The 26,566-nt window shown below is 36.8% G+C and overlaps 1 protein-coding gene across 1 annotated transcript in view; it reads right to left on the bottom strand.

The window, feature by feature from the left end:
* Positions 1 to 234: 234 nt before the first annotated feature.
* The window catches only part of APPBP2 (amyloid beta precursor protein binding protein 2), a 60,113-nt gene continuing 33,781 nt past the window's right edge, over positions 235 to 26,566 (bottom strand). The window contains exons 5-13 of the mRNA XM_061390260.1: positions 21,967 to 22,135; positions 17,962 to 18,051; positions 15,538 to 15,605; positions 15,352 to 15,457; positions 14,359 to 14,483; positions 11,245 to 11,330; positions 9,433 to 9,623; positions 7,968 to 8,133; positions 235 to 5,187 (exon numbers count right to left, since the gene is read on the bottom strand). Coding sequence (XP_061246244.1) covers positions 4,934 to 5,187; positions 7,968 to 8,133; positions 9,433 to 9,623; positions 11,245 to 11,330; positions 14,359 to 14,483; positions 15,352 to 15,457; positions 15,538 to 15,605; positions 17,962 to 18,051; positions 21,967 to 22,135 — 1,255 coding nt within the window. The 3' untranslated portion in view covers positions 235 to 4,933. The remainder of the gene's footprint in view (positions 5,188 to 7,967; positions 8,134 to 9,432; positions 9,624 to 11,244; positions 11,331 to 14,358; positions 14,484 to 15,351; positions 15,458 to 15,537; positions 15,606 to 17,961; positions 18,052 to 21,966; positions 22,136 to 26,566) is intronic.

The raw sequence follows: 26,566 nt of genomic DNA, 5'->3' as shown, positions 1-26,566 counted from the left end.
CCCTCTGCATTCATGCAGTGCTTGTGTTTCCAAAGTACTTTCATAAGCACTGTCTTAGGTGCTGTTACCAAGCGTCTCCTCTGCCACACGTCTCACCAGAAAGAGGGCACCGCTGCTCCAGTTCTGGCAGTCTCTCTCGTGTTCTTCGCTAATAAAAGAGTCTGTGATGTTTAAACAGTCCCAAGTCCCAACCAAAAGTAAGCACAACTAAACTGGAAACAGATACACTATGAGTGCAGGAACACTATATTTATTAAGTCAATAATTCATTTTTAGCAATACAAGTACAGAATATATCACAATGCTGGTTACAAACATACTTAGTATGGTATTAATGGTTACAAATAATGGTGGGCACTACAAGTCTGTGGTAAGGGTGATATGAAAGGTTATTCTGACACAATGAAGAACTGTCTTTAAAAAACTCATCAATGACCTTAGATATTTCTATAGAAATTACTGTGGCATTATTAGTGGGGATTTTCATGTAAAGAATGGATAGTGATTTGCTTTTGTTTCCGTAAGAGCTTTTTGAGTCTATTAAACTAAAATCCCCGGTTGCTTAATAAAGTATAAAAATAGTACTGACCTGGTAATATTTAATAAAACATAGCATTCATTCACATCATAAAAGTAGAACTGAAGTGAAAAGTTTTTAGTTACCATGGCAACAGATCTTCCCATAAAAGGAATCTACAGAAATGAGTAATGTATACAAACGGTACCTGCAGAGTTATTTAGGGATCCAACGCTTGTGCACCACAAACCAAGTTTTCTAGATATCTATATAGAGCATATATTTTTAATCTTAAATTTTACTTTTGAAAGAAAAATGTGCACTTCAACAAACTCACTAAGGCCACTCATGCTATAGATGCCTAGGATTGCAATTAAAGAACAGCAATTATTTTAACAAATCCTCAAGCACACTCCTTCAGGTCACCAACAGGGTAAAACCAGTTTTCTGCCTAAAACATTCCTGAGAGTTGCGGACAACTACTAATGTTCAAGCTGGAGATGAATTAAAATGTCAGATTAAAAAAAAAGAAAAAAGGAATTTTCTAGCAAGAACTGAGGTCCTCCAAGAGGTGAAATATATATGCTAATCCTTAGAGCAAAAATAAGTCTTAGAGACACTTTTACTTATAAATATTTTTCCAGTAGTAACTTTGCCATCCAGAAAAAGAACAGTTTGGAAGTAGCCAGGCTACAGATTCAGGGGGAAAAAAATAGAGTGACAGTTTAGTACAGGTATCCTCCTCTTTCTCAAAGTTCACTTTATCCTACTTTGCTTTTATCAAAGACCTGCATTAGCGCCTGTTTTTACTAACCGAAAACAGATCCAAAACCATCACTTTCACGAAAAAAGGTGAACAGCAAAAACGGCGTTCCGCGTGTGTCTGCACACGCGTGGCTGTTGAGGAGGCAGCAGCAGCGAGCAGTGGGAGGGCACCGCCACGCTCCTCTCCTGGAACTGCGTTCGGCACCTCAGCTTCAAGCCGCCACAGCTTTACCTGTGTGAGCTTCTGAGCTTTATCTCAGTGTATTTTGTGCATCGATTGGCACGATGTGCCCTAAGCTAACTGCCACTCTGCTGTTCACCTGTTTTGGCTTACAGAGGTTTCATTGCAACACTACTTTTGGATAGCGGGGAAAGCCTGCTGTCCCTCCTCCTACATAGCAAACCATTCTTTTCATCTGTAAAGTATGGCCCAAAGTTTCAGTCATGTTCTAGGCATGTGTCTACTGCTCAGCATCCTGTCTGCACTGTCAGGAGCAGCCAAATGGCATGCTATTTATAAGACTGCAGCTGCCTGATCCGGTTTTCTCAAAATTATGAACTCTAACAGGCTAAGAGTGTTACAAAGGTCTTGTCTAATCTTTCATTTTCACAAAACAAAGCACACCTGCAAGGAGGCTATTCCAAAGCAACAGCCAGCTGTTTCTGCTGAACAGAGACAGAGCTTTGATAATGTAAGGGTCCTAATGCTTTGGGCAAAGTCAGCTTTGGCAACCCATAAAAATTATGGTCTAAAAAACCCTCAACTGGCTCTCTGAAACTGAACAAAGGAGTGACTGGCCACCTGTGTGGTACAGGAGTGTTACGGGCTCCCTGATGCACCCAACTTGAGCAGCACCAAACTTTAGGGGAAAAAACCCGAGTACAAGAGAGAACAAAGCCAGGAAAGGACGAGACCAAAGGCCTCTTACTTAATATTACTTAGTTGAACCGCCAGAAAAATCTTTTAAGTTGGTCTATGCTTTCTTATACACAACCCCACCATATACAAAAAATTTGTTCAAGCAATTGGTTATTGTGAAGTAAATTTTACTTTCTTTGAGACTGTTTTCCCCTACCCCCATATATCATGATGATATTCACCTCCCTAACTTATCCTAAGCATTCCAACTAAAAGGATAAAACCCACACTTAAAATTATTAGGGTATTATTCTTCATTAGAACCAGAAATAATAGCATATTAAGTTATATCACTATCAGAAACTGGCAATCTCTTTTCTCAATCTAGAGTGTCTGCATTAAGCATATGGATTTACAGAAAACTACATTAAAGCAATGGCAATATGGCAAACTATCAACAATTTTTTTTTTTTTTAAGAAAAACTGGCTGTCATTTAACATCACCCTGTGATCCTAGGCTTCTAAATATCATGTTGCTTTATCACTGAGTGTGATCTGAGTTCAAACTGAATTAGAGAAGATGAGGCCTTAAGTCATTTGCTGGATTTTATCCTAGGAAACGCTGTATATGCACAAAACCAAAAATACAGATTAAAAAAAAAAAAACTTCATATGAAAACATAAGTTTCAAAATATTTATTGAAAAACAATTTACCATGACATTCCTATACCACAAACATACCACAGGACTCTAAATAATCAACAAAAGGATACAAAGCCTATCCTTAAAATCTTTGGAGGTATTAAATATATAGGCCCATGAGGATAGAGCTGAGTAACTTAAAAATGTTAGTCCTTGGTCACACAGACTATTTGGTAATTAATAAAGAGGTGCCTCGGCATTAGATTGCAATTAACTGGGAGGGGGAGGCGCAGGTGTGCCAATGCGCTCTTTTCAATTCAAAATAATTCAGTATGAGGATTAAACCCAGCGTTCGAAATCACACAGCTATCATCTTAAAGACATCTGGGCTTGTTTCATTTCTTCCACCTCCCCTAGGGAATCCCCTCCTGGGAACTTAAAAACGGTGGGATCATAACTAACAAGATGGCAAATAACAGCTTTAAACAAGGTTATATTTGGGAAGGCCAAAAAAGTGTTTAAAACTGAATTGATCTGAAATTTCCAATTACTTCTTCTGCACTCCACGTGGTGGGCAGTCTAGATTTTCCCCCCTCCCATCCCAACACGCCTGTTAAGACAGAAAACCTAAATTCAGCACACATCCACCCACCCACAGACCACTCCAAGCATTAGCCAGGAGCAACAACTCTTAACAGCCAAGTCATGAACCCCTGAAAATAGGGGGGAAAACCCTGATTCTTAACTATAGAGGCACCAAACAGGCCACTATAATAAGAACTGAGGTAACGGCAACAGACCTTTTTTGTTTCTTGAATTGCTACATGTTACAACTTCTCAAATTTGAATATTACCTCAACATTAAACAACTTGACTGGCTTAAATGAAAAATCACAACCCAATAAACAGAAAGAGGAGTTAGTGAAATAGATATATCATTAGGGGAAATCTTTACATTTGACTCTTCAATTTCATATAAAATGATCTTGCTTGCAATTTTTTTTTTATCATAAACATGAAGGATTTCTAAGAATTGCTTATTAGGCGGCATTTGTTTTTCCATTAATCCCCATAAACCAAACACTGACCTAAAATTCCCATCTGGACATGAGCTATTTCATGACTCAGCCAATATACTTGCGAACTGCGTTATTAGGGTAGCATATAAAATGAGAGGGATGGCTGCAGCAGGTATTTACAGACTTGCTTAGGGCATTGCCATCTGTGTGCCTTGACTGAAGATATGCCACTGAAACTGCCAAATTTCCCTCATCTCGTGTCTATTACATGAATACAATTTTTGTATTATCAGTTTTCATAATACATCTAAATGAAATCATTCTATGATAAAAGTAAAGGCAGGGGCTAAAATAATCATCTAAAACCTCTGGTCCAAATAACCCCTTTCTACATTAGGCTGGTCCTTTTCAGATCCTCCTGGTCCTGTTAGCAAAAGCTATCAGAGCTTTTTGTACCCCCAAAAAACACAACAAAACCAAAACAACCAAAGAGTTAAAACTGCTGGTTTATCAGCTTTTCTATTACTTACAGGTCAACACTGGTCCAGTTCAGATGAATCTGACAGTCCTTCCCCCTGGTCATGCAGCCCTGGAGCGGCTGCACCCATTTCTCTAGGTAAGGATGCCCCTCTGCTCTTAGTAGTTGTGTTACCTTTTCTATACTGTGTATAAAGATTTTCCCCATAAAATTTCTTTACAGTACAGTATTGAATACCTCCTCAAGGAAGAATTATATGTTAAAAAGTTGTTAAAATCATCCTTACATAATAAGAATGCAACTCTTTTAAACTCTTAAATAGTTTTATTTAGGGGTTCTTTTTTTCTTTCAGGCTTTCTGCAAAATGAATTACTTTTTTTTTAAAAAAAGAAAACAAAAAATTCCTGTTGTTTGTTCTACGAGGTTGAAAATACGGGCCAGACTACTTATACATGCGGTACATGCTGAATATAACTGAATATATGCTTATTCCTACGGACACTCTGCAAGAAAGGGATCACCCAAATAGGGTCAAAGGACTGGACCAGTGTTTCAATGCAAATTCCAGCCCCCTAAAAAACACGGTTTTGATTTCACAGTATGAATTCCCTGGAATCTGGGAAAAGGTAAGTTAGTGAACTGAGGTCTTCCCTCAGCAGCTCGGTCCCTCGACATTCTGCGCAGTCAGGAAGGACTGCACCACTTCTTCAGTGGACTGAGGGCTGGTGTTGACGTCCTCAAGAGCATCGGTCACGGAATACTGCCGATCTCGTAACCGGTTCCAGTTAGACAGAACATTGTGATACTCAAACACTTTCTCATAATTTCCAATGGAGTTGTAAAGTTTAATGAGACCTCGGTAATCGTATTCCAGTCCACTGTAGCCTTCACCAAAAAGTTTCTTCCCTGAAAGTAAACAGAAAAAAAAGGAAGCTCAAATAATGAAATAACAAGTAGTTTCTACAATACAAGCTTAGTTCTTTAAAATAGGGTGTCTTTGTTTTATTCCTTTTAAAAGGAATAGATTCAATTAAAAAAATTTTATTGGAATACCTTTGCTGTACAACATTGTGTTAATTTCTTGCTATACAGCAAAGTGCATCAGTCATACATACATGCTATGCTACGCTAAGTCACTTCAGTCGTGTCTGACTCTGTGCGACCCCAGAGACGGCAGCCCATCAGGCTCCCCCGTCCCTGGGATTCTCCAGGCAAGAACACTGGAGTGGGTTGCCATGTCCTTCTCCAATGCATGAAAGTGAAAAGGGAAAGTGAAGTCGCTCAGTCGTGTCTGATTCCTAGCAACCCCATGGACTGCAGCCTACCAGGCTCCTCCACCCATGGGATTTTCCAGGCAAGATTACTGGAGCGGGGTGCCATTGCCTTCTCCGATATATATATGTCTCCACCATTTTTTACATTTCCTTCCCATGTAGGTCACCACAGAACATCGATGTGTGTTCTCACTAGTTATCTGTTTTATACTCAGCAGTGTGTTTATATCAGTCCCAAACTCCCAATCATTCCACCCTCCAGTTGAAACAGATTCAATTCTTTTATCAGGGTTTACTGACACAGTCTTACTCATAGCCTACTTCTAAGACTTAAAAAAAAAAAATTCTCTTGTCTAAGGTCATTGGTCTCTCTAGAATAAAATTATAAAATTTCAGTTTGAAGGGAGTTCATGAAGATCTCACAGCTCATTTACAGGGCATACTGTTTCTAAAAAAGCAAAGTATCTGGAGTATGCCACCTTTTATGTAAAGTAAAATATTTATGTCTCTGAACACTTATGCCAGAAATATACAGAAGAACGACACTGGTAATCCAGTGGTTAAGAATCCACCTGCCAATGCAGGGAAAACAGGTTCGCTCTCTGGTCTGGGAGGATCCCACATGCCTTGGGGCAACTAAGCCAGTGAGCCACAACCACTCTGCCGAGTCCAAGCTCTAGCGCTGAGAGACGCGACTACAGAGCCCACGTGCCACAACTCCCAAAGCCTGCATGCCGAGAGCCCGTGCTCGGCGACGAGGAGCCCGTACATAGCAACAAGACCCAGCACGGTCAAAAGTAAAAAACAAAAACAAAAAACACAGAAAAAATAGATGAGAAACTAACAAGACCAGTTACTCACAGGAATGACTGGCGAGGAGAAATTAAGGGCAGTCACACATCTGTGAGAAGACCTTTCTGTATAGTTGACTATTTTTTTTTTGGTTATGCCATGTGGCTTGTGGGATCTTAGTTCCCTGACTACGGATCAAACCCAGGCCCTCAGCAGTGACAGTGAGGAGTTTTAACCACTGGACTGCCAGGGAACTCCACAGTTCTAACTTTTCAGAGTATTAATATTTCACAGTCAAATAATTTAGCAGACTAAATAAAAACGGGGGAATGTTACACAAACATAAGCAAATGAACCTAGTTCTCTCGTAAATGAGTAACTTAACTGATAGCAGGTGGCAGGGAGATAAGCAACCTAAGTAAATTCTGAATACAGTATTCTGATTATATACCTTCAGGTTAAGGACAAGATAAAATGTAAATGAATTATTAGGCTCTAAGCAGTAACACTGGTGTTCATAGTACTACGGGTTAACAATTCTAAAACTACTTTACGTGTATTGTAGGGTTAAGCAAGATAATCTATTATGGATAACGAGGAATCTTCACATACACGGATATATGATTTGAGGCAAAGGTAGCACAGCAGAGGGGAAAGACAGTGTTTTGAAAAAATGGTCCTGGTCAACCTGCATATCCATACAGAAGGGAAAAAGGAAGAGGGGAAGAAATTTGATCACTACCTCACAAATTTCCAGAAGATAATCTCCCAAAAGAGTATCTTTTGACTTTGGGGTAGAAAAATATTTCCAAAACACAATTTAAAAAGTGCCAACCATAAAATAAAAGAGCAATAATTACAATATTATATGTAATTAATATTACATTAAACTTTAAGAACGTTTGTTCTTTGAAAGGCACCGTTAAGAAACAAGCAGTAGAGGGACAGTTATCTGCAACACGTTTAACTAACAAAGGGCTTGTTACATCTAAAGTATATAAGGAACTTCCATAAACCAAGAAGAAAGTGACAGACAAATTCAATAAAAACATGGGAAGAGTTTTAACAGGCACAACATTAGATGATGACCACAGTACTTTATTTTGTGATCGGTCTGAACTGAAAACAATTCAAATATCAACTAATAGTAGAATGGATAAATAATGATATACTAATTCAATACAATATTACAAGGCACTGGAAATTAACAAGCAACAGGGATATGAACAACACTGATGTATTTTACAATTGATGTTCACCAAAAGAAACAAAGCATATAAAAAGATACATTGTATTTCATTTATATCAAGTTCTAAAACAGCTCAACTTTGTCTAATTTAAAATCAGGAGAAGGGTGAGGATGGGCTAGAGGTAGTGTTTATACAAATTTTTAAAATAACTATTTTTGCCTTTACTTGACACACTACTGTCATATTTCTTATTACTGGCTTCAATTATCGATAAATAATCTTTAGCAAAATGTTTTACAACACTTCTGAGTAGCTCCTGGAGATCCTGAGCAGCTCTAAACTCATTTAAGTCTTAATAATAACACTTCCCTATACAACATGTAAGACATGTTGATCTCTTATCAATTAAAACAATTTTAAAGTAACATACCAATTGCTATAGATCGCAAATAAAGTTTCTCAGCATTTTCATACTGATTCATGTCATAATTATATAAAGAAGCCAGATGTCCCACCGAAAGGGCTACTTCATAATCTTCTTGACCAAGAAGTTGTTCTTTAATCTGAATTGCTTTGATGTGCATTTCTTCAGCTTCCTGAAAAATAATCAAGCTGTATTAACCATTAGATTATACTTTTTACTATGTCAACAACTCTTATCCAATTAGTAACATTCTTCTAAATGCCAAAAACAGTTTATGGATGGCATAAGGTAATCTGATCAGAGAAGACACTACACTGTTCTAAAAGCTGCCTAACAGGAAGCATCACTGGCTTCGGGAAGCTATGCACATAAGCTGACGAAACACTGAAATACACCAAAATGACAAGAGAAAACGTGTCCATGTAATAAAAAGCTGTTAGAAGAAATTAATGTCAAAATATTCTAAAATGAAAACTTCTTTCAATTTAACACACTTCAAAATTTAATTGAACTGTGTTAAGAAACTCTTTATTAATTTTTACATAGAAGTATATTTTATTACTTCGTTTTTTGGAGTTTTGACAATTTTTATCTCAATAAACAGGTTAACTGAGGAATGTGTAAACTGATTTTCAGATAAAAATGAATGTCTTAGATAGCAACTCTCTTTCCTTTCTTACTGTGACTCTATAAGAATTGATGCTTTTGAACTGTGGTGTTGCAGAAGACTCTTGCAAGTCCCTTGGACTGCAAGGAGAGCCAACCAGTCCATCCGAAAGGAGATCAGTCCTGGGTGTTCACTAGAAGGACTGATGCTGAAGCTGAAACTCCAATACTTTGGCCACCTCATGCGAAGAGATGACTCACTGGAAAAGACCCTGATGCTGGGAGGGATTGGGGGCAGGAGGAGAAGGGGCCGACAGAGGATGAGATGGCTGGATGGCATCACCGACTCGATGGACATGAGTTTGAGTGAACTCTGGGAGTTGGTGATGGACAGGGAGGCCTGGCATGCTGCGATTCATGGGGTCGCAAAGAGTCGGACATGACTGAGTGACTGAATGGAATCAACAGTAATAAGAATTTATAACCCAAAGTTCTAAAAGGAAACTAAATTCAGTATATTTTTACCACTACAATTATACAATACTTGCATTATCTTACATTTCTTGCACATCTAACTATGTGTCAGGCATTCTAAGTGTTCAATTTAAACTATTACCTAAGAGCTATGTTTTAAGTCTGATATATATATTTTTCTATGGTTTGTATTTTTGAATTTTATTTATATTTTGACTGTTTTATACTAGCTATTTTCTCAATTCTTATGTGAAATAATGTGGAAGTATAATAAATGTATACTTTATAATTTAAGATTACTGAAGAAGCATTACTTAAGATTTATTATTCACATTGTACTTTATTACCTAAGATTACTTAGACAGAAAAATACAGTAAAATGTGCTCCTACCTTAAATTTTCTCATTGACTGATAAAGTCTTCCAAGGTTTCCATAGTGTTTTGCAGTCTGTACATTAAATTCTCCAAAAGCTTTTTTAGCTAGTTGGAGTGAAGACAGGTGCAAATCATGAGCTTCTTGAAGCAGCCTCTGTTCAGTTTCTTTATTATGACAGTCAATAGCAATCTCCTCTAAAATAAGTGCTGAATAAGAAGGCAACAAAATCAGTGCACTTTCAAACCATGTATCAAAGCTCATCAGAACATAAACTTTAGAACTGAATTTTATAAATGTTACTTGTATACACTTCTATATGTTTATGGTTTAGAACCATAAACCATATAACATACCAAAGAACTGGTAAAGATGAGCGTATTCCATTTTAATGAAAAAACAAAACAAAACACTTTTGGGGTCATTCTATTTTGCATAGTATAATGGATTTCAAATGTAAGAAAAACAACAGTATACAACAAATTATTTTGCAGAATTACTCTCTATTTTACCAGATCGGTTTGCTTTGCTGACGTAAATTGTTTTTTAAGCAAACAGAAGAAAGACAAGAATGAAAAGGCAAATTTTTTTAAATTGTGAAACTGTGTCAAGGACTACCTAACCACTCTTGAAAACTGTGAAACCACATTTGCAAACTATATAACCTTTAACCAAATAGAAGTAAAAGAACTGGTTTCCTCCTAACTCACTTGACCAGTCAAATCAGATAAGAAGATAATTTAACTTCAAAGTCCTATTTGAGACCCTCAAACTCCATTTAAAGTCTTACAAATATATATTCTTTAACCGGGCAATTTTATTGCTAGGAAAATTGTTCATATGCACAAAAAGTAAGAGATTTAGCTCACTGTAGCATTTTTAAAGAACAAAAGGTTAAAAAAACTTTAGAGGTCCAATAAGACAGGTGCAGTTAAAAACATTAGAAAACTAGAAAAAACATCAGAAAAAAGGATATATACCTACACGTATTGAAATGAGAAAATGTTTGTACTACATCGAGTGAACAAAGCAGATTACAGAACTAAAAAAAAATTATTCACTCATTTCAGTCTTCAAAGAAAGAAAAGCCTAAAAAAAATATTTGCCCACATGTTGATTCTGGATTGATGAGATTTCAAGTAACTTAATTTTTTCTCTTTTAATTCTTGACATCATGTATTACTTGCATGACTTCAAAAATGCAAACCTAAAGGAGAGGTAAAGCCTAGTTCCAGAATTAAGGTAAAAGTTCTTCATCATGCAAGGAATTACCACATGGGTGACCCAATCGTCAGCAAAATCAAAGGCCCTTGGTAAGTGACTGCAGAAGAGTTAAAAAGTAAAGAAGAAAGTGGTATGTGGTGCGAGCCTTGCAACACTAAAGGTAACCTGATATGAAACAGTTTCAGAGTCTTGCACAATAAAGGTGAAGGCGTGTGAAAACCCATCTGCAATGTCACGGTGATTCTTCAATCCTCCCCTCAAAAGAAAGGCATGAATGAATGAAAGGAAAGAGAAAAAGGAGGGAAGAGGCAAGTGGAAGGAAGGAAGAAAGAAGGGTACTCTAGCCTACTAACAATGTTGTATGAGAGAAGCAAACAACTTTTCATTATGAACCACTGGAAATTCTTAGAGACGTGGGCAAATATGTTAAATCAGTGATTGTCTGTTTTAGTAATATACAGTCTAATTCTGAGGAAATCAACAAATATTCCTATTTTAATCAATTTTAAAATGTCAGATAGTAGGCATCTATTATAATTGACAGCTAAAGAAGTCTTAAAATACATCTATCTATCTATCTATAGGAGACTAGATTACAAAGGGTACCTTTCACCCTCTTTGAAGAAGCCAAAAGAAGATGATCTTCAGGTAGGATGTGGGTAATGATACCAATAGCTCTTTCTGCATGAAACCTGCAATACAGAAGATAAATTCTGGCATTTCTTTTATGTTACAAATAATTTAGGCATTAAAACCCCCATAATTTACAACATAATACTGGTAGAATCCCTAAAACTAGCTGTGGTAAAGGACAAGTTTCGCTGTAACATTCCAATCTTTTGTACACTGAGTTTTTTCCCTCCCTTAATTTATTTTTATTTGAAGGATAATTAAATGAACTTTTAAACACCCAGTGGATTCCCATCTATCTCCCTCATAACCAACTGTGAAATTACTATCACAGCCTACAAGGCTTAATACAATATGATCTTTCACTGGGCTACCTCTCTGACCACATCTCCTACCATTATCAGAAGTAATTCCCTCTTTCCCTTCTAGCCACATAGGAATGGCAATTTTCTGAACATGTAAAGCAGTTCTAGCCCAGGATTCTTGCATTTGTTTTATTGTCTCTCTGGAATGGTTGTTCCCTGAATATCCACATGGTTTACCCTCAATGAAGTCTTTCCAGATCAGCCTATACAGAAGACCCTAAAAAAATCTACCATCACTCTCTAAACTCTTAGTTTATTTTATTCTTCTTCACAGCATATATTCTCATCTGACATGTTTGGTTATTGTTTCATGGCTCATCCTGTCAAACAGAAGGCAAGTTATTTGTCTGTTTTATCTACCAGTTCCTTTCAAACAACTCTACACCTTCTATTCCCATCTTTCTTGGACTGCAAGGAGATCAAACCAGTCAATCCTCAAGGACATCAGTCCTGAATATCACTGGAAGGCCTGATGCTGAAGCTGAAACTCCAATACTTTGGCCACCTGATGTGGAGAACTGACTCATTGGAAAAGACCCTGATGCTGGGAAAGATTGAAAGCAGGAGGAGAAGGGGACGACAGAGGATAAGATGGTTGGATGACATCACCAACTCGATGGACAGGAGTTTGAGTAAACTCCAGGAGTTGGTGATGGACAGGGAGGCCTGGCATGCTGCAGTCCATGGGGTCGCAAAGAGTCGGACATGACTGAGCTACTGAACTGAAGCAATCATCAATTTTCTCAGATCTATCTTCCAATCTGCTGTCTCTTTAGTTGTATCTAATGCTATTTAATTTGTCTACTGAGTTTTAATGTCAATGACTATTTTCTAATTCTAGCTATTATAATTTGTTTTCATAATAAGTGTTTATTAACATAATTCATACCACAATTTAAAGTGTACAACAGAAGGTTTTTAGCATATTTCAGAGTTATGCACCTATCACTATTAATTTCAGAATATTTTCATCCCCCCCAAAAGAAACTTTGTGCCCATTAGCAGTCACTTCATTTTCCTCCAACTCCCCCAACTCTAGGCAACCACCAATTTACTTTCTGTTTCTACAGGCTTGCCTAGTCTAGACATTTCATGCAATGAAATTATATAATATGCGGTCCTCTGTGGCTGGCTTCTTTCACCTGCACAGTGTTTTAAAGATTCGTTCAAGCTGCAGCATGGATCGGTCATTTTATGTTACTGTGTATTTTTGGCTGCTCCAAGCGGCATGTAGGATATTAGTTCCCCAACCAGAAATAACTCATGCTCCCTGTGGTGCAAGTGTAGAGTCTTAACCACTGAACCGCCAGGGAAGTCCCATTTATTTGTATTACTGAAGTATACTTGATTTACTGTGTTGTGTAAGCTTTAGGTATATTGCAAAGTGACTCAGATATACATATAGTTCCCTCAGTTTATTTTTATATCTGCCTTTTTTCCTTAAGTTTCCCTCTAAAGCATTATTGATTCCTTCTTTTATATCAGTGTCAGCAATTTTTTTTTTCCTGTACAGGGCCATACAGTAAACATCTCAAGATTATGTGGTACACACTCTGTCCCAACTATTCAACTCTGCTGTTGAAGCATAAAAGCAACCACACACAAAACAGGAGTGCATGAGCACTGCCAGGTTCCAATTAACCTTTATTTTGCCTTCAGGCCATAGTTTGCCAACCCATTTATACCCTTAGTCATCTAAGAATCCTTACTTTATAGCATCAACCAAAACATTCTGTTAACTGATATTTTTAGTGTTCTAATCTTGTTCATCATGCCTTCTGACTCACTCACAGAGAAAACGTTCCCTTATTTAAAAACATTTTTTATGGTGAGTTCATCTTAGGTAGAGTTAGGTCTAAGGGAAGTCTGTATGGCTTGGACTGAAGGTTAATTATTACCAAGAGCTTTGTATTTTCTCCTTAAAAGCATCCTAAAAGAAATCAGCAGTCTCAAAGTACTTCTTAATGTTTTCCTCGGTTTGGGGTTTCCTGTATGCATGATGCCCAAATACAAGGGAGAAGTCTATAGCCTATAAATTCCCCCATGAGGCTCGTTTTGTTCAACTGAGAGCTCAGCCTAAGATGGACAATCTTCCATGTCACCCCTCTTGCCAGTGGGCAGTTTTTTCCCTGGTCTACCCTTTCCCTGAGGGTGTAGCTTTGATCTTGGCTTCAGTTTTAAGTCACAGCCTCCTGTGGCCTAATGCCTTATCTCTTAAAACCAGGACTGGTATTCAACCAAGGTTACAGAAACTTCTAAGGCCTTCTAAGCCTTACCACCCCAGAACAGTTACACCATGGTTCATGCCTACCCTTTTGGGTTTTAGTCCATTATTGGCCATTGGGGATTTCCTCTCTCTCTTACAAGCTCAGTTATGCATTAAAAAAGATGACTGTCATTCAGTATTTCTGCATGTTATGATCAAGTTTGTACACCACTGTATTAGTCAAGGAAAAATTACTGAAGGAGATACTTAAAAAAAAGACATTTTATATGATGATATAAAAGTCTCAATGTCAAACCACATACGATCTAAATGAATGGCTTATAAATTGGGATGATTTTAAATGACTTAAAGAACATTTTAGGGATCTTGTTAAAGTTCCAGGAGGACAACTTTAATCCATTAATTTATACATGAAATAGTACTGTGTTAGGGAAAAAGCAAAACAAAACAAAATAGCAATAGCATTTAATTCCTCATGAAAAGGAAAGTAGAACTTACAGCGCATTGTCAAATTTCCCAGAGCTATACTGGTGAACATAAGAGGAATACGCCAAGTCTTCATGAGCTGTTGCTACGTGAATATTTTTGCCACCAAACACTGACTGCCGAATGTCAAGGGCTGCCTGAAAGAGTCAAGAAAACAACTGATAATACTGTGAATGCTTAGAAAACACTACCTAGTTAAATTAAGCAGTCTAGTGACCTAAATATATATTTTATATACTCAACCCCATCAGTTTTGGAAAAAAGTTCTGCTGTAGTTAGAGCACATGTATGCTTAGTGGCTTCAGTCGTGTCTGACTCTCTGCGACCCCATGGACCATGGCCTGCTAGGCTCCTCTGTCCATGGGATTCTCCAGGCAAGAATACTGGAGTGGGTTGCCATTTCCTTCTCCAAATTTAGGTCACAACAGAACATAAAAGTCACTCACGGCTTGATTTTCTGAAGAGTAAGTCTGAATTAAAAGGCAATGGCTTACTAATAAAAGTCATTCATATGTCTTAGGAATTACATTAGTGTTTTTTCTCTATATCCTTTTCAGAAATAAACTATAAAATCAGGGATACCTTGTCCAGAGTGATGGCATAACAAATCATGTACCTAAGATTGACTAAGGCCTAAAATAACTGTTATCTACCCTTCTTGCTACTACAAAGGCACTATAATGATTTGTGCTAAAGTAACAACAAAGACATCATCTGGGTAAATGAAAAAATTGAAAACTACTAAATACTGACCCACAACTCCAAACTTTTTCCCTAGATGAGCCTCTTTAATTCCTAAAACAGTAAGTCTTAAGAAGTTTTACTTCTTTAATTCCTAAAGAAGTTAAGTTTTACTTCTGTTATTATTTAGTAAAATAATGGTGTGCCATATATGAGAAGGGGCTCTGAAAAAGTTATTTTTTGAGAGTAGTTTATACACCATAAACAAATTATAGGTCAGCAAGTCAATTTAGGTTGAAAGAAAAAGTGTAACTATTAACATACCTGATAAATTGCAACAGACTGACAGATATTATCTACATTGAGTAAGTAGAACCCATAATCTAGCAGTGTATCAGAATATTTTGGGTGTTTGGATCCAAAATGATCCCTATAAAAAGATACAAAACTATTAGGATATAAAGTAGAGAGAAACAATTTTAAATGGTATTTTTAATAACAATCACGTACCGTGCCAAATACACTGCATGTTTAATTAACTGCTCTGCTTTCTTAAATTCACGTTTTACAACACAAGCCTAAAGATGAAATGAAAAATTGTTAAATAACTCACAAACAGTTAATGAATGTGTTAAAACAAATACGATTTATATATTCAAACTACAATGGTTAAAAAGAAAAAAACATCTTCAAACATAAATAGAATGGATCTATTTGTAATTTCTTTCCTTCCAAGTATTTGAAAATTCCATTATAAACAGATGTGTATATATCCTGAGTAATTATAAAACTTAAAATTTTCAGTCATGCCCAGAACTAAACTGTTATAACAAAGGTATCTTAAAAAACTCATATATTCCCATTCTTACATGTTATTAAAATAGTGGGGGGGGGGAGGGGGTTTGCCTGTATATTTTTGAGATTAATTCTTTGTCAGTTGCTTCTGACAAAGCAACTATTTGCTTTGCTATTATTTTCTCCCATTCTGAAGGCTGTCTTTTCACCTTGCTTATAGTTTCCTTTGTTGTACAAAAGCTTTTAAGTTTAATTAAGTCCCATTTGTTTATTTTTGGTTTTATTTCCATTACTCTGGGAGGTGGGTCATAGAGGATCCTGCTATGATTTACATCAGAGAGTGTTTTGCCTATGTTTTCCTCTAGGAGCTCTATACTTTCTGTTCTTACATTTAGATCTTTAATCCACTTTGAGTTTATTTTTGTGTGTGGTATTAGGACGTGTTCTAGTTTCATTCTTTTACAAGTGGTCGACCAGTTTTCCCAGGACCACTTGTTAAAGAGATTGTCTTTTCTCCATTGTATATTCTTGCCTCCTTTGTCAAAGATAAGGTGTCCATAGGCGTGTGGATTTATCTCTGGGCTTTCTATTTTGTTCCACTGATCTATATTTCTGTCTTTGTGCCAGTACCATACTGTCTTGATGACTAGCTCTGTAGTCTAGGGGAAAAAAAAAAAAAAAGACTAAATGAAATACATTGCTTAGCTCTACTAAGCAATGTCCTGGGTGTTTTACATGCTCTGCTTCATTTAATGAAAGGAAAACTCTACAAGTAAGGTCTCTTCAAAATTCCCATTTTAAAGAGAATGAAACTGAGGCACAGAGACATTAATGAAGTTAATAGTATTTCAAAGACGTGCTTTTTGGTGAGCGTATTTATCTATACGTAGAAAACTTCATGGGAAAGGGCATTTTCCATCTAGATTGTTGGGGAACAAACCTGCTTTCAATTCTATCAAAAAAATTAAATATGTTATTTACATCTAAAAATAAATAAATAAAATAAAATAGTGGGGGGTGGGGTGGGGGGAGAGGGTTCACCATTATTTCCTAAAGTACTTATTTATATCCCAGTAGCTTAAAACTATCTGGAAGTTTTCCATCTAATAATCTTTAAATGCACAGAATTCCAAGTATTCCTATTACTTCTTAAAATGTTCTGATTCATGGGAAAGTCAGTAGACTTTAAGTATCATTTAAATACAGAAATATAAATCTTGCACATAAATTAAGCTGTTTTTATACTAAATGCATATTCAATGTTTTAAATTAAAAAACATATTACTGTCTCTTCTAGCTCTAATGATTACCTGAATATTTATGCTATTTACTTGCTCTAAAATGACTTAATAAATTTTACAGAAATCTTAAGACTCTTCTAAATCTGTCATTTTAGAAAAATTCCTCTAACTGAAATTTCCATAAGTAAAACCAGCCAAAGTGGAATATTCAAAATGGAAAAGCTCTGGGAAATACTATATCTGAAAATTATATCAATGCTTTAAAGCTTCAGTTTACTAAAGCAGCAATTTAAAAATATTACTAAATGATTTCAAAGACTTAATTCATTCTGTTTTTTTTACCCAGTAAGAAGAAACACCATGTTAAGTATTGCCTATCAGGTCAAGAACAGAAAGCTATCACACTGTGAGACTGCAATACTGTGACTGAAAGGTTTAATACTAGGATATCCTTTAGCAGAAAAGTGACCGAAGCCCATACAATCATGGCATAAGGAATTCAGGTTGCTGTAAAGGTTTAAGAAGAAGCCAGATTCCTGAAACTGAGCAGAAAAATTTAGAAAATAGATGTTGGTATCCATGAGTATGCAACACTTAATTTTTTAAATAGCAGGTGGTGGCTGTTGCTGTTCAGTCACTCAGTTGTGTCTGATTCTTTGCGACCCCATGGACTACAGCCCACCAGGCTCGTCTGTCCCTGGGATTCTCCAGGCAAGAATACTGGAGTGAGCTGCCATTTCTTTCTTCAAAAGATCTTCCCAGATCAGGGATTAAATCTGTGTCTCCTGCACTGGCAGGCAGAGCCACCAGGGAAGCCCCCAAACAGTAGGTTAATTAACACAAATTTGAAGCTTATTAAACTCTATAATCCATTTAATAATTTTAACATTATATTTACCTTAGAAGCTTGTCTTAAAACATCCACCACGACTTTGACTGGTAAGCTTGTTGTGATTTCTTTCATTGCCTCAATGCACCATTTGTATGCCTAAAAAAATTTACAGAAGAGCAAACCCTGTGATGTATCAAATTGACAGTATTCAATGAAATGCTTAAGAATTTTTCCCGCAAGCTTTCAAGTACCTGAATAAGGGAGACACACAAAATATTTACACTTAAAATTTCCTCTCAGAGGCTGAGTTTTCTTTAAAGTATGCTTGTTACATTTTTCTTTGGATATGTGACACACATTCAGGACATCAGAAGCATGTTCTTTCTGTCCCAGAGCCTCTGCACATACCATTTCCTCTGCCTTACGATACATCCCCCTCCTTCCTCCAACCCCCTAAACCACCTAAGCTGTCCTTCAGGTTTCAGCTCCAGACAAGGTTTCCTGTCCTTTCCTCCCCCTACTGTAACACTTCTTTGTGATATTGTTCTACTACAATTGCTTGTGTAGTTGGGTGCTCACTTTGTGCTAGCTATTGTTCTAAGCATTTTATGTGCAGTGATACAGTTAACCAACACAACACCTCTTTGAGACAGTGTCACACAATGTGCTAGGGCCTAGGTATCTAGTAGGGGACAAAAATAGAATGTCGTTCATCCCCTAGTGCTTAGTAGGGTGGAGGGTGGGGAAGCAAAATGAATTATTCTGGATAGTAAGAACTGCTTCAAGGAAACAAAAAGTATTACAAAAGGATCATAAAAATGTGGGGAAAACCACCTGAAAATTAGAAAGTAAACATTTGTTTTCTTCTATAAGCTTCCATCTCTTTCATTCCACCTAAAAGATGTTAACTCTTCAGAAGCAATTTTGATGCAAAAACAAAACAGGAAAAAATAAGCAAAAATGATTTGGGTTAAAAAACACCTGGTTTGTAAGATACTAAATAAGCTGATTTTGCCCCAGTAAGAATGTAAAATCTGTGGTAAATTGTAATACTGCTTTTAAAATATTTACTGCCCCTCTTTGAGGAAAGATACGGAGAAGGCAGTGGCACCCCACTCCAGTACTCTTGCCTGGAAAATCCCATGGACGGAGGAGCCTGGTAGGCTGCAGTCCATGGGGTCGCTAAGAGTCGGACACAACTGAGCGCCTTCACTTTCACTTTTCACTTTCATGCATTGGAGAAGGAAATGGCAACCCACTCCAGTGTTCTTGCCTTGGAGAGTCCCAGGGACCAGGGAGCCTGGTGGGCTGCCATCTATGGGGTCGCATGGAGTAGGGCATGACTGGAGCGACTTGGCAGCAGCAGCAGCAGCTTGAGGAAAGATAAACTTCCCTTTCACATTAAGATTTCCTTTGGCCAAAATATTAATTAAAATATAAGCAGAGTTCATGTGAAATGTGCCATTTCTAGGAGAAAGCTTTAAGAACCAGTAATTCCTTCCCCATACTGTTTTTGCCTTTGCTCCAATGCTGGTAAAGTTCTAGACAGAGGCCGCTCCACAACATGTGGGTTTTGATCAACGTGTAGATATGATGTGAAGCAGAGCCACAGACAGACCAAGACATGAAGCAACATGAGCAAGGAATCAACTGGTGTTATTCCAAGTCAGTGCTGTTTGGAGGTTGGTATTATCTTGGTATATCCTAGACTATATGGACTCAGAGCAGAATATGGTGATAATGCATCAAACTATATCCTCAAGATTTGTGTACTTTTCTGTAGGTATCAATGACAAATTTATAAACTATCAAAATTACACGAGAAACATCTCTAGACTTAAATGTTCCTCATGAATGTGCAGCGAATTCCAAAGATCATGAATAAAATATAGTATGTTGCTGTTGGTTGCTAAGTCGTGAATGATTCTTTTGCAGCCCCATGGATTGTAGCCCATTACGTTCCTCTGTTTATGGTATTTTCCAGGCAAGAATACTGGGGTAGGTTGCCATTTCCTTCTCCAGTATAACACCCCCCAATTCAAATGTTCAGAAAGAAAAAAACTGTCACTTAAACAGTAACTGCTGGTAAATAAAGTGGAAACTGGTGAATAAAAGATATTTCTGTTCCACTGAATACACTGTTGAGTCTGGACAGAAGAAGATGGGCCTGGAGCTGAGTACAGGAGTAAAAAATGGCAAGACATGATTTACTTTACAGAACAGAAAGAAGGATGCAGGGGAGTATGAGAAACAGAGATGAAAAGAAACAATGAAAGAGCAATCAGAGACGGCCAAGATGAGGAGGGCATATGTGGAGAGATAAAGGATGGTCATGGTGGGGCACCTAAAGAACTTTTTTTTTTTAGCCATGCCTCATGGCTTGCAGGATCTTAGTTCCCTCACCAGGGACTGAACTTGGGTCCTCTGCAGTGGAAATGCCAAAGTTCTAACCACCAGACGCCAGGGAATTCCCAGAAGAACTTTTCAGGCAGGCAAATACCATTGCTGTTTACTTCATTCTCATTTCCATAAAGGCTGTCCACACAAAGGCCTTTTGTGAATGGGGTTCTTTGTTTTTGGTGTGTAAAACAACAGAAAACGGCCAAATTCTATATCTAGACTGACACGCTTGGGAACAGTTACTGCATAAAAGGGGCAGCAAAACAATTCATCAACAGAACTAATTCAGCAGACACAAGAATTCAGCATCAAAAAGAACCAGAAAAAATATATAAACCTCCTGAGAAAATGCAGGCATGCTGATTAGGATTTTAGATTTTAACAAATAAGCTTGATGACTAAAAAAAGTTTCCCCCCAACTTTACTGAAGTATAATTGACAAAAATTGTATATATTTAAATTGTACAAGATTTGATATACATACATACTGTGAAATGAGTATCACAATCAATCTAATTAACACATGCATCACCTCAGTGTTCTCTTTTTTTATGTGTGATGAGCACATTTAAGAGCTATTCTTAGGAAACTTCAAATATACATACAGTATTAACTACAGTCAGCATGCTATAATTAGATCCTCAGCACTTACTCATCTTAGAATGAAATATTAAGCTTTGAAAAACAGTTAATGTAAACGATGAGGCATGCCTCTTAGAACAGCCAAAATCTACAACACTAACATCGAATGCTGGCAAGGGTATGGAGTAACAGGAGTTCTCGCTTCTTCCTGGTGGGAACGTATGCTGGTAGAGACAATCTGGCAGTTTCTTAAAAAACTTAACAAACTCTCACCATACACTTCAACAAGTTCAACACTTCCAACGTTCTTTGATAATGCCTTCTTTGATAAATATTAAAAGCGGGATGATCCTAGCTTTGGGGTTGTAAACACCACTTTACAGTTATTCTAGAATTCTCTAATTTCACTTCTAATGGTAACTTTCCTTTAAATGTGGAACATATATATATATATATATATATATATTTTTACATTGCAGGGCAAAAATTGACATTAGGGCAATTTTAAAATATTAAAGCTAAATGACAGCTATCTGACAGTGCAAAATAATTATGATATTCTTCCATAAATAAAGTAACCTTGTAAAAGAGTTAAGCCCACACAGTTCACTTTTCAACTATGTATTCGTTAGCACCAAAGCCTTAATTTAACAGTATAAAGCCAAAATGGAGGCTACTACTTTCTGATAACTCAGAGATAGAAGCAAAACAATGCAATTAAAGTATAAATAAAATCTAGGTTCCCAATGAAATGAATGCCTTCAATTTATGAGAGTTCACCCAGAGCTACACAACCAATAATAAAGCACCCACTAAAGGTTCATTTAACAGAGCACACTGTCAAAATAATTTAGGCAGAAGTACATTTAGTCAAATTAAAAACAAACGTAAAATTGTACATGTGTATGTTTAAAATCCATCTCACAGAATACTCCTTTGCCTATTTAAAATATTCCATTACAAATGTATATTGCTTTAAGTAAACCCATTATTTGAAAATGAGATTAAGACAGATATGAGGTTATATGACTTATTTTCAGCTTAACAGATACTTACTGGTTATAATGAAATATACTTCAAAACACTCACCTCATCATAGTGACTTTTTGCAAACAGGAGTGCACACAGTTCTCCATAGAGTGCAGCTTTGTTTGCTTGCTGGCCATGTTTTGAGAGTTTATCCATATATGTCTGAGCTAACTTAAACGTTTCTTCACCCAAATGGTATTTGCAGTTTCCATTTCGCACATGAAGCAATCTGCAATTGCACAAATAATATGAGCCTATTTCTGATAGCTATTTTCTGTATGGTAGACTTGGTAACCTCTTACAGATGGCTACATAGCACCCAAATGAGTTAAGGTCACCAGACAGAAGAAACGAGGCACTACTGGAAAACAACTGTCTGGCCCAAGCTGGGACTGACTACACACAGAAAGAAGTGTATGTTCATCCCAGAAAGCTACCGGTGATTAATCTGATCCAATGTTGATTCCTTATCCTCTCTAAATATTTTGTATACTTTGTGCACTTGTCATGTACTACATGTATTACTTAAAACTCTCTTTGTTTCAAATCCCAAAGTAATACAGTTTTATTATAAGAGATCTGGAAAATAATGAAGACAATAAAGATCAACATGAAATCCTATTACCTATCATTACTTTCCATTCTTTTTTCTAGTATATTCTGCAACCTTTTTGTTGCTTTATAAAAATGCTTAATTCAATTATCTTTCTAGTAAGACAAGTTCACTGAAAACTGTGGTACTGCCAGTTCTTTCTTTCATAACCTTTATCCTCTATGATGGAAAAATACAGAATTTTTTACACACAAGTATCTGCAAAACCATGCTGATTATCTAGTGATATGTAAGAGTAGTAAAATGCTTTAGGTCAGACTGAGGTCAAGATAGCAACAGGCTATACATCTGTACGAACCACATATGAGACAGAACACTGTGAGGACCTGACATATATTTAAGAATCTATTATGATGTTGGCTAAAACATTATGTCCATATATCATGCCAATACAATTTTATGAAAATGCTCAGCTCTGAGAGGGAACAAGGTATAAACATCATTTAAAAGAAAACCAAGTGGAAAATAAATAAATGAATGAAAACCAAGTTAAAAAAAAAAAGAGAAAGAAAACCAACTATGGAGAGGTTAGGAAGCATTCTTCAGGAGTATTAAATGAAACCCAGATACTTAATATCTAACTTTTGTATCTATTCCAAATATACTAACATATCAATGACCCAAGATGAGAGAGATGGTAACAATCTTCTGATCTCTAGCTTTCTGTTGTATAGTCAGGAAAAAAGAGAGTAATTTTACTATTGTTTTTTAAAAAGTGAAGTATAGTTGATTTACTATATTGTATTAACATAATTCCCTATGCTATACAGTAAGACCTGTTGTTTATCCATTCTATATACACCAGTTTGCATCTGCCAATCCCAAACTCCCAATTCATCCTTCTCCCTCCCCCTAGGCAATCACCAATCTATTCTAAAAGACAGTACTTTGGGGGACTTTCCTGGTGGTCCAGTGGTTAAGACTGTGTGTGCTCCCAAGGCAGGGGGCCCAGGTTTGATGCCTGGCCAGGGAACTAGATCCCATATGCTGCAAAGAAAGATCCAACATGCCACAAGTAAGACTCAGAGCAGGCAAAAATAAAAAGAGTAATTCTGAATCATCAGGATTATTCAATAAGGTGGAACATTACACAATGTGCATCCTTCCAACACTCACCATACAATTAACTGCTTTTAGAAAAGACTAAAACCCTCATATAAAACAACACAGTATATCACTCTAATGGCAGAAAACAAAGAGGAACTAAACAGCCTCTTGATGAAGGTTAAAGAGGAAAGTGAAAAAGATGGCTTTAAAACTCAACATTCAAAAAACTAAACCATGGCATTCAGTCCCATCACTTCATGGCAAATAGATGGGGGACAAGTTGAAACAGTGATAGATTTTCTTGTGCTCCAAAATCACTGTGACTATATATAGCCACAAAATTAAAAGATGCTTGCTCCTTGGATGAAAAGCTATGATAAACCTAGACAGTGTATCAAAAAGCAGAGACATCACTTTGCTGACAAAGGTCTGTATGTATAGTCAAAGCTATGGTTTTTCCAGTAGTCGTGTATAGACCGGGGACTTGGACCATAAAGAAAGCTGAGTGCCAAAGAACTGATGCTTTGGAACTGTGATGGTGGAGAAGACTCTTGAGAGTCCCTTAGACTGCAAGGAGATCAAACGAGTCAATCCTAAAGGAAATCAACCCTGAATACTCACTGTTAGGACTGATGCTAAAGCTGAAGCTCCATTACTTTGGCCACCTGATACCAAGAGTCAAATAAGACCCTGATATGGAGAAAGACTGAGAGAAAGAGGAGAAAGGGGTGGCAGAGGATGAGACGGTTAGAAAGCATCAATGACCCAATGGATATGAGTCTGAGCAAACTCTGGGAGGACAGGGAGGCCTGACCTGCTGCAGTTCATGGGGTCGCAAAGAGTGATGACTAAACAACTGAACAACAGCAACAAGGTTAATCCAACATTCTGAATGAAGTACCTTCCATGATACCAAATTTCTTTTTTTCCCCCATTTATTTATCTTAGTATTTATTTGGCTGAACAGGTCTGAGTTGCAGTATGTGGGATGTTTACTTGTGGCATGCAGGATTTTTTTTTTCTCTCTTAGCTGTGGTGTGCAGGATCCAGTACCCTGACCAGGGACTGAACCTGGGCCTCCTGTACTGGCAGCATGGAGTCTTACCCACTGATCACCAGGGAAACCCCAAAATTTCAACTTGAAGAAAAAATATATGTAATTATCAGATGAGTTGATTGGATTTATATTTTAAACCAGAAATATAAAAGTAGAAAAAAATATGTTTTGGTATACAGACTTCTCATGCTAAAGTAATACAAAATTAAGAGACACTGTCACTTGACAAATTGCTCATTTAATAACCCAGAGTTTGCAATGATCCCTGCCACAATGAAAAAAAAGTGAAATCTAGTAGAGAGAGAAAGAATTTATGACCATCAGGAGCTTCATTCTAACTATGCAGGCAATATATAATGGGGAAGACAGCCTTTGCAATAAATGGTGTTGAGACAATTAGACAGTAACCCACAAAATAATCAAACTGGACTACCTGCTCACACTATACACAAAACTAAATTCAAAACAGATTAAAGGCCTAAGTGTAAGACCTGAAACCATAAAACTTCTAGAAGAAAACATAGGTAGTAAGCTCTCTAACATCAATCTTAGTAATTTTTTTTGTCTCCTCAGGCAAGGGAAACAAGAGCAGAAGTAAATATATGGGAACACATAAAACTAAAAAGCTTTTGCACAGCAAGGAAATTATCAAAAACCAATTCAGATCACCTATGGAATTGGAGAAGATACTTGCAAACAATGTATCTGATAAGGGGTTAATATCCAAAATATACAAAGAATCCACACATCACCAAAACAAAGAACCTGATTAAAAAATGGACAGAAGTTCCTGGGTATTCATCCAAACAAAAACATTAATTAGAAAAGAGGTATGCACCCCTATGCTCACTGCAGCATTATTTACAATAGCCAAAATATGGGCGCTACCGAAGCGCCCATCAATAGATGAATGGATAAAGAAGATGTGGTATATATACACAATAGAGTATTAGTCATAAAAAGGAATGAAACCTTGCCATCTACAATAACATGGATGGACCTAGAGGGTATTATGTTAAGTGAAATGAATCAGAGTGAAAGACAAATACTGAATGACTTCACTTATACTTGCAATCTAAAAAACAAATGAACATTACAAACAGAAACAGAGTTACAGACAGAGAATGAGCAGGTGGTTGCCAGAGGGGAATGGGGTACAGAAAGAAACACGTGAAGAAGGTTGAGAGGTTCAAACTTCTCGCTGCAGGAGTCACAGGTATGTCATTTACAATATGGAGAATAGTGTCAATAAGTTTGTAAAATCTCTGTATGGTCACACAATGTAACTATAGACTTATCTGGTGATCATTTTGAGTTATATAGAAATATTGAATCACTATGTTGTGTAACAGGAACTAACAAGAGTATTGTGGATCAATTATACGTTAAAAACAAACCCATGGAAAAAGAGATCAGATTTGCGATTAGCAAAGGGGGGAGGTAGGGGGAGAGGAAGTGGACGAAGGCACACAAAAGTTACTATTTCCAGTCATAAGTATGAGGGATGTTAATTTAATGATAAAAGAACTTTACTGTATGTTAAACATATAAAAGTTGTTAAGTGTCAATCCCAAGAATTTTCATCACAAGGAAAAAATTTTTTGTATTTCTTTAATACTGAACCTACATGAGGTAACAGATGCTCCTTAAACTTGTGATAATCACTTCACAATGTATCTAAGTCAAACCACTGTGTTGCACACCATCTTGAATGTATACAGTACTGTATATCAGTTACATCTCAGGACAACTGGAAGGGAAAGAACTTCATTCTAGTGGGGAATGGTGTATTAAGGTAGGCAGACAGACATCAATAAGTAAGACGATAAATGCTATGAAGACGATAAAAAATAGGGTTATATGATCAAAACCTTCTTAAAGGAGGGGCTTAGGGCAGACAGAAGAATTCTCCTCTGTCTGTAGATATAACATCTGAGCTGACA

This window comes from Bos javanicus, chromosome 19 (genome assembly GCF_032452875.1).
Source record: "Bos javanicus breed banteng chromosome 19, ARS-OSU_banteng_1.0, whole genome shotgun sequence".
Classification (NCBI taxonomy): domain Eukaryota; kingdom Metazoa; phylum Chordata; class Mammalia; order Artiodactyla; family Bovidae; genus Bos; species Bos javanicus.
Note: the sequence above shows the minus strand (reverse complement) of the source record. Positions and strands in the feature narration are given on the sequence as shown.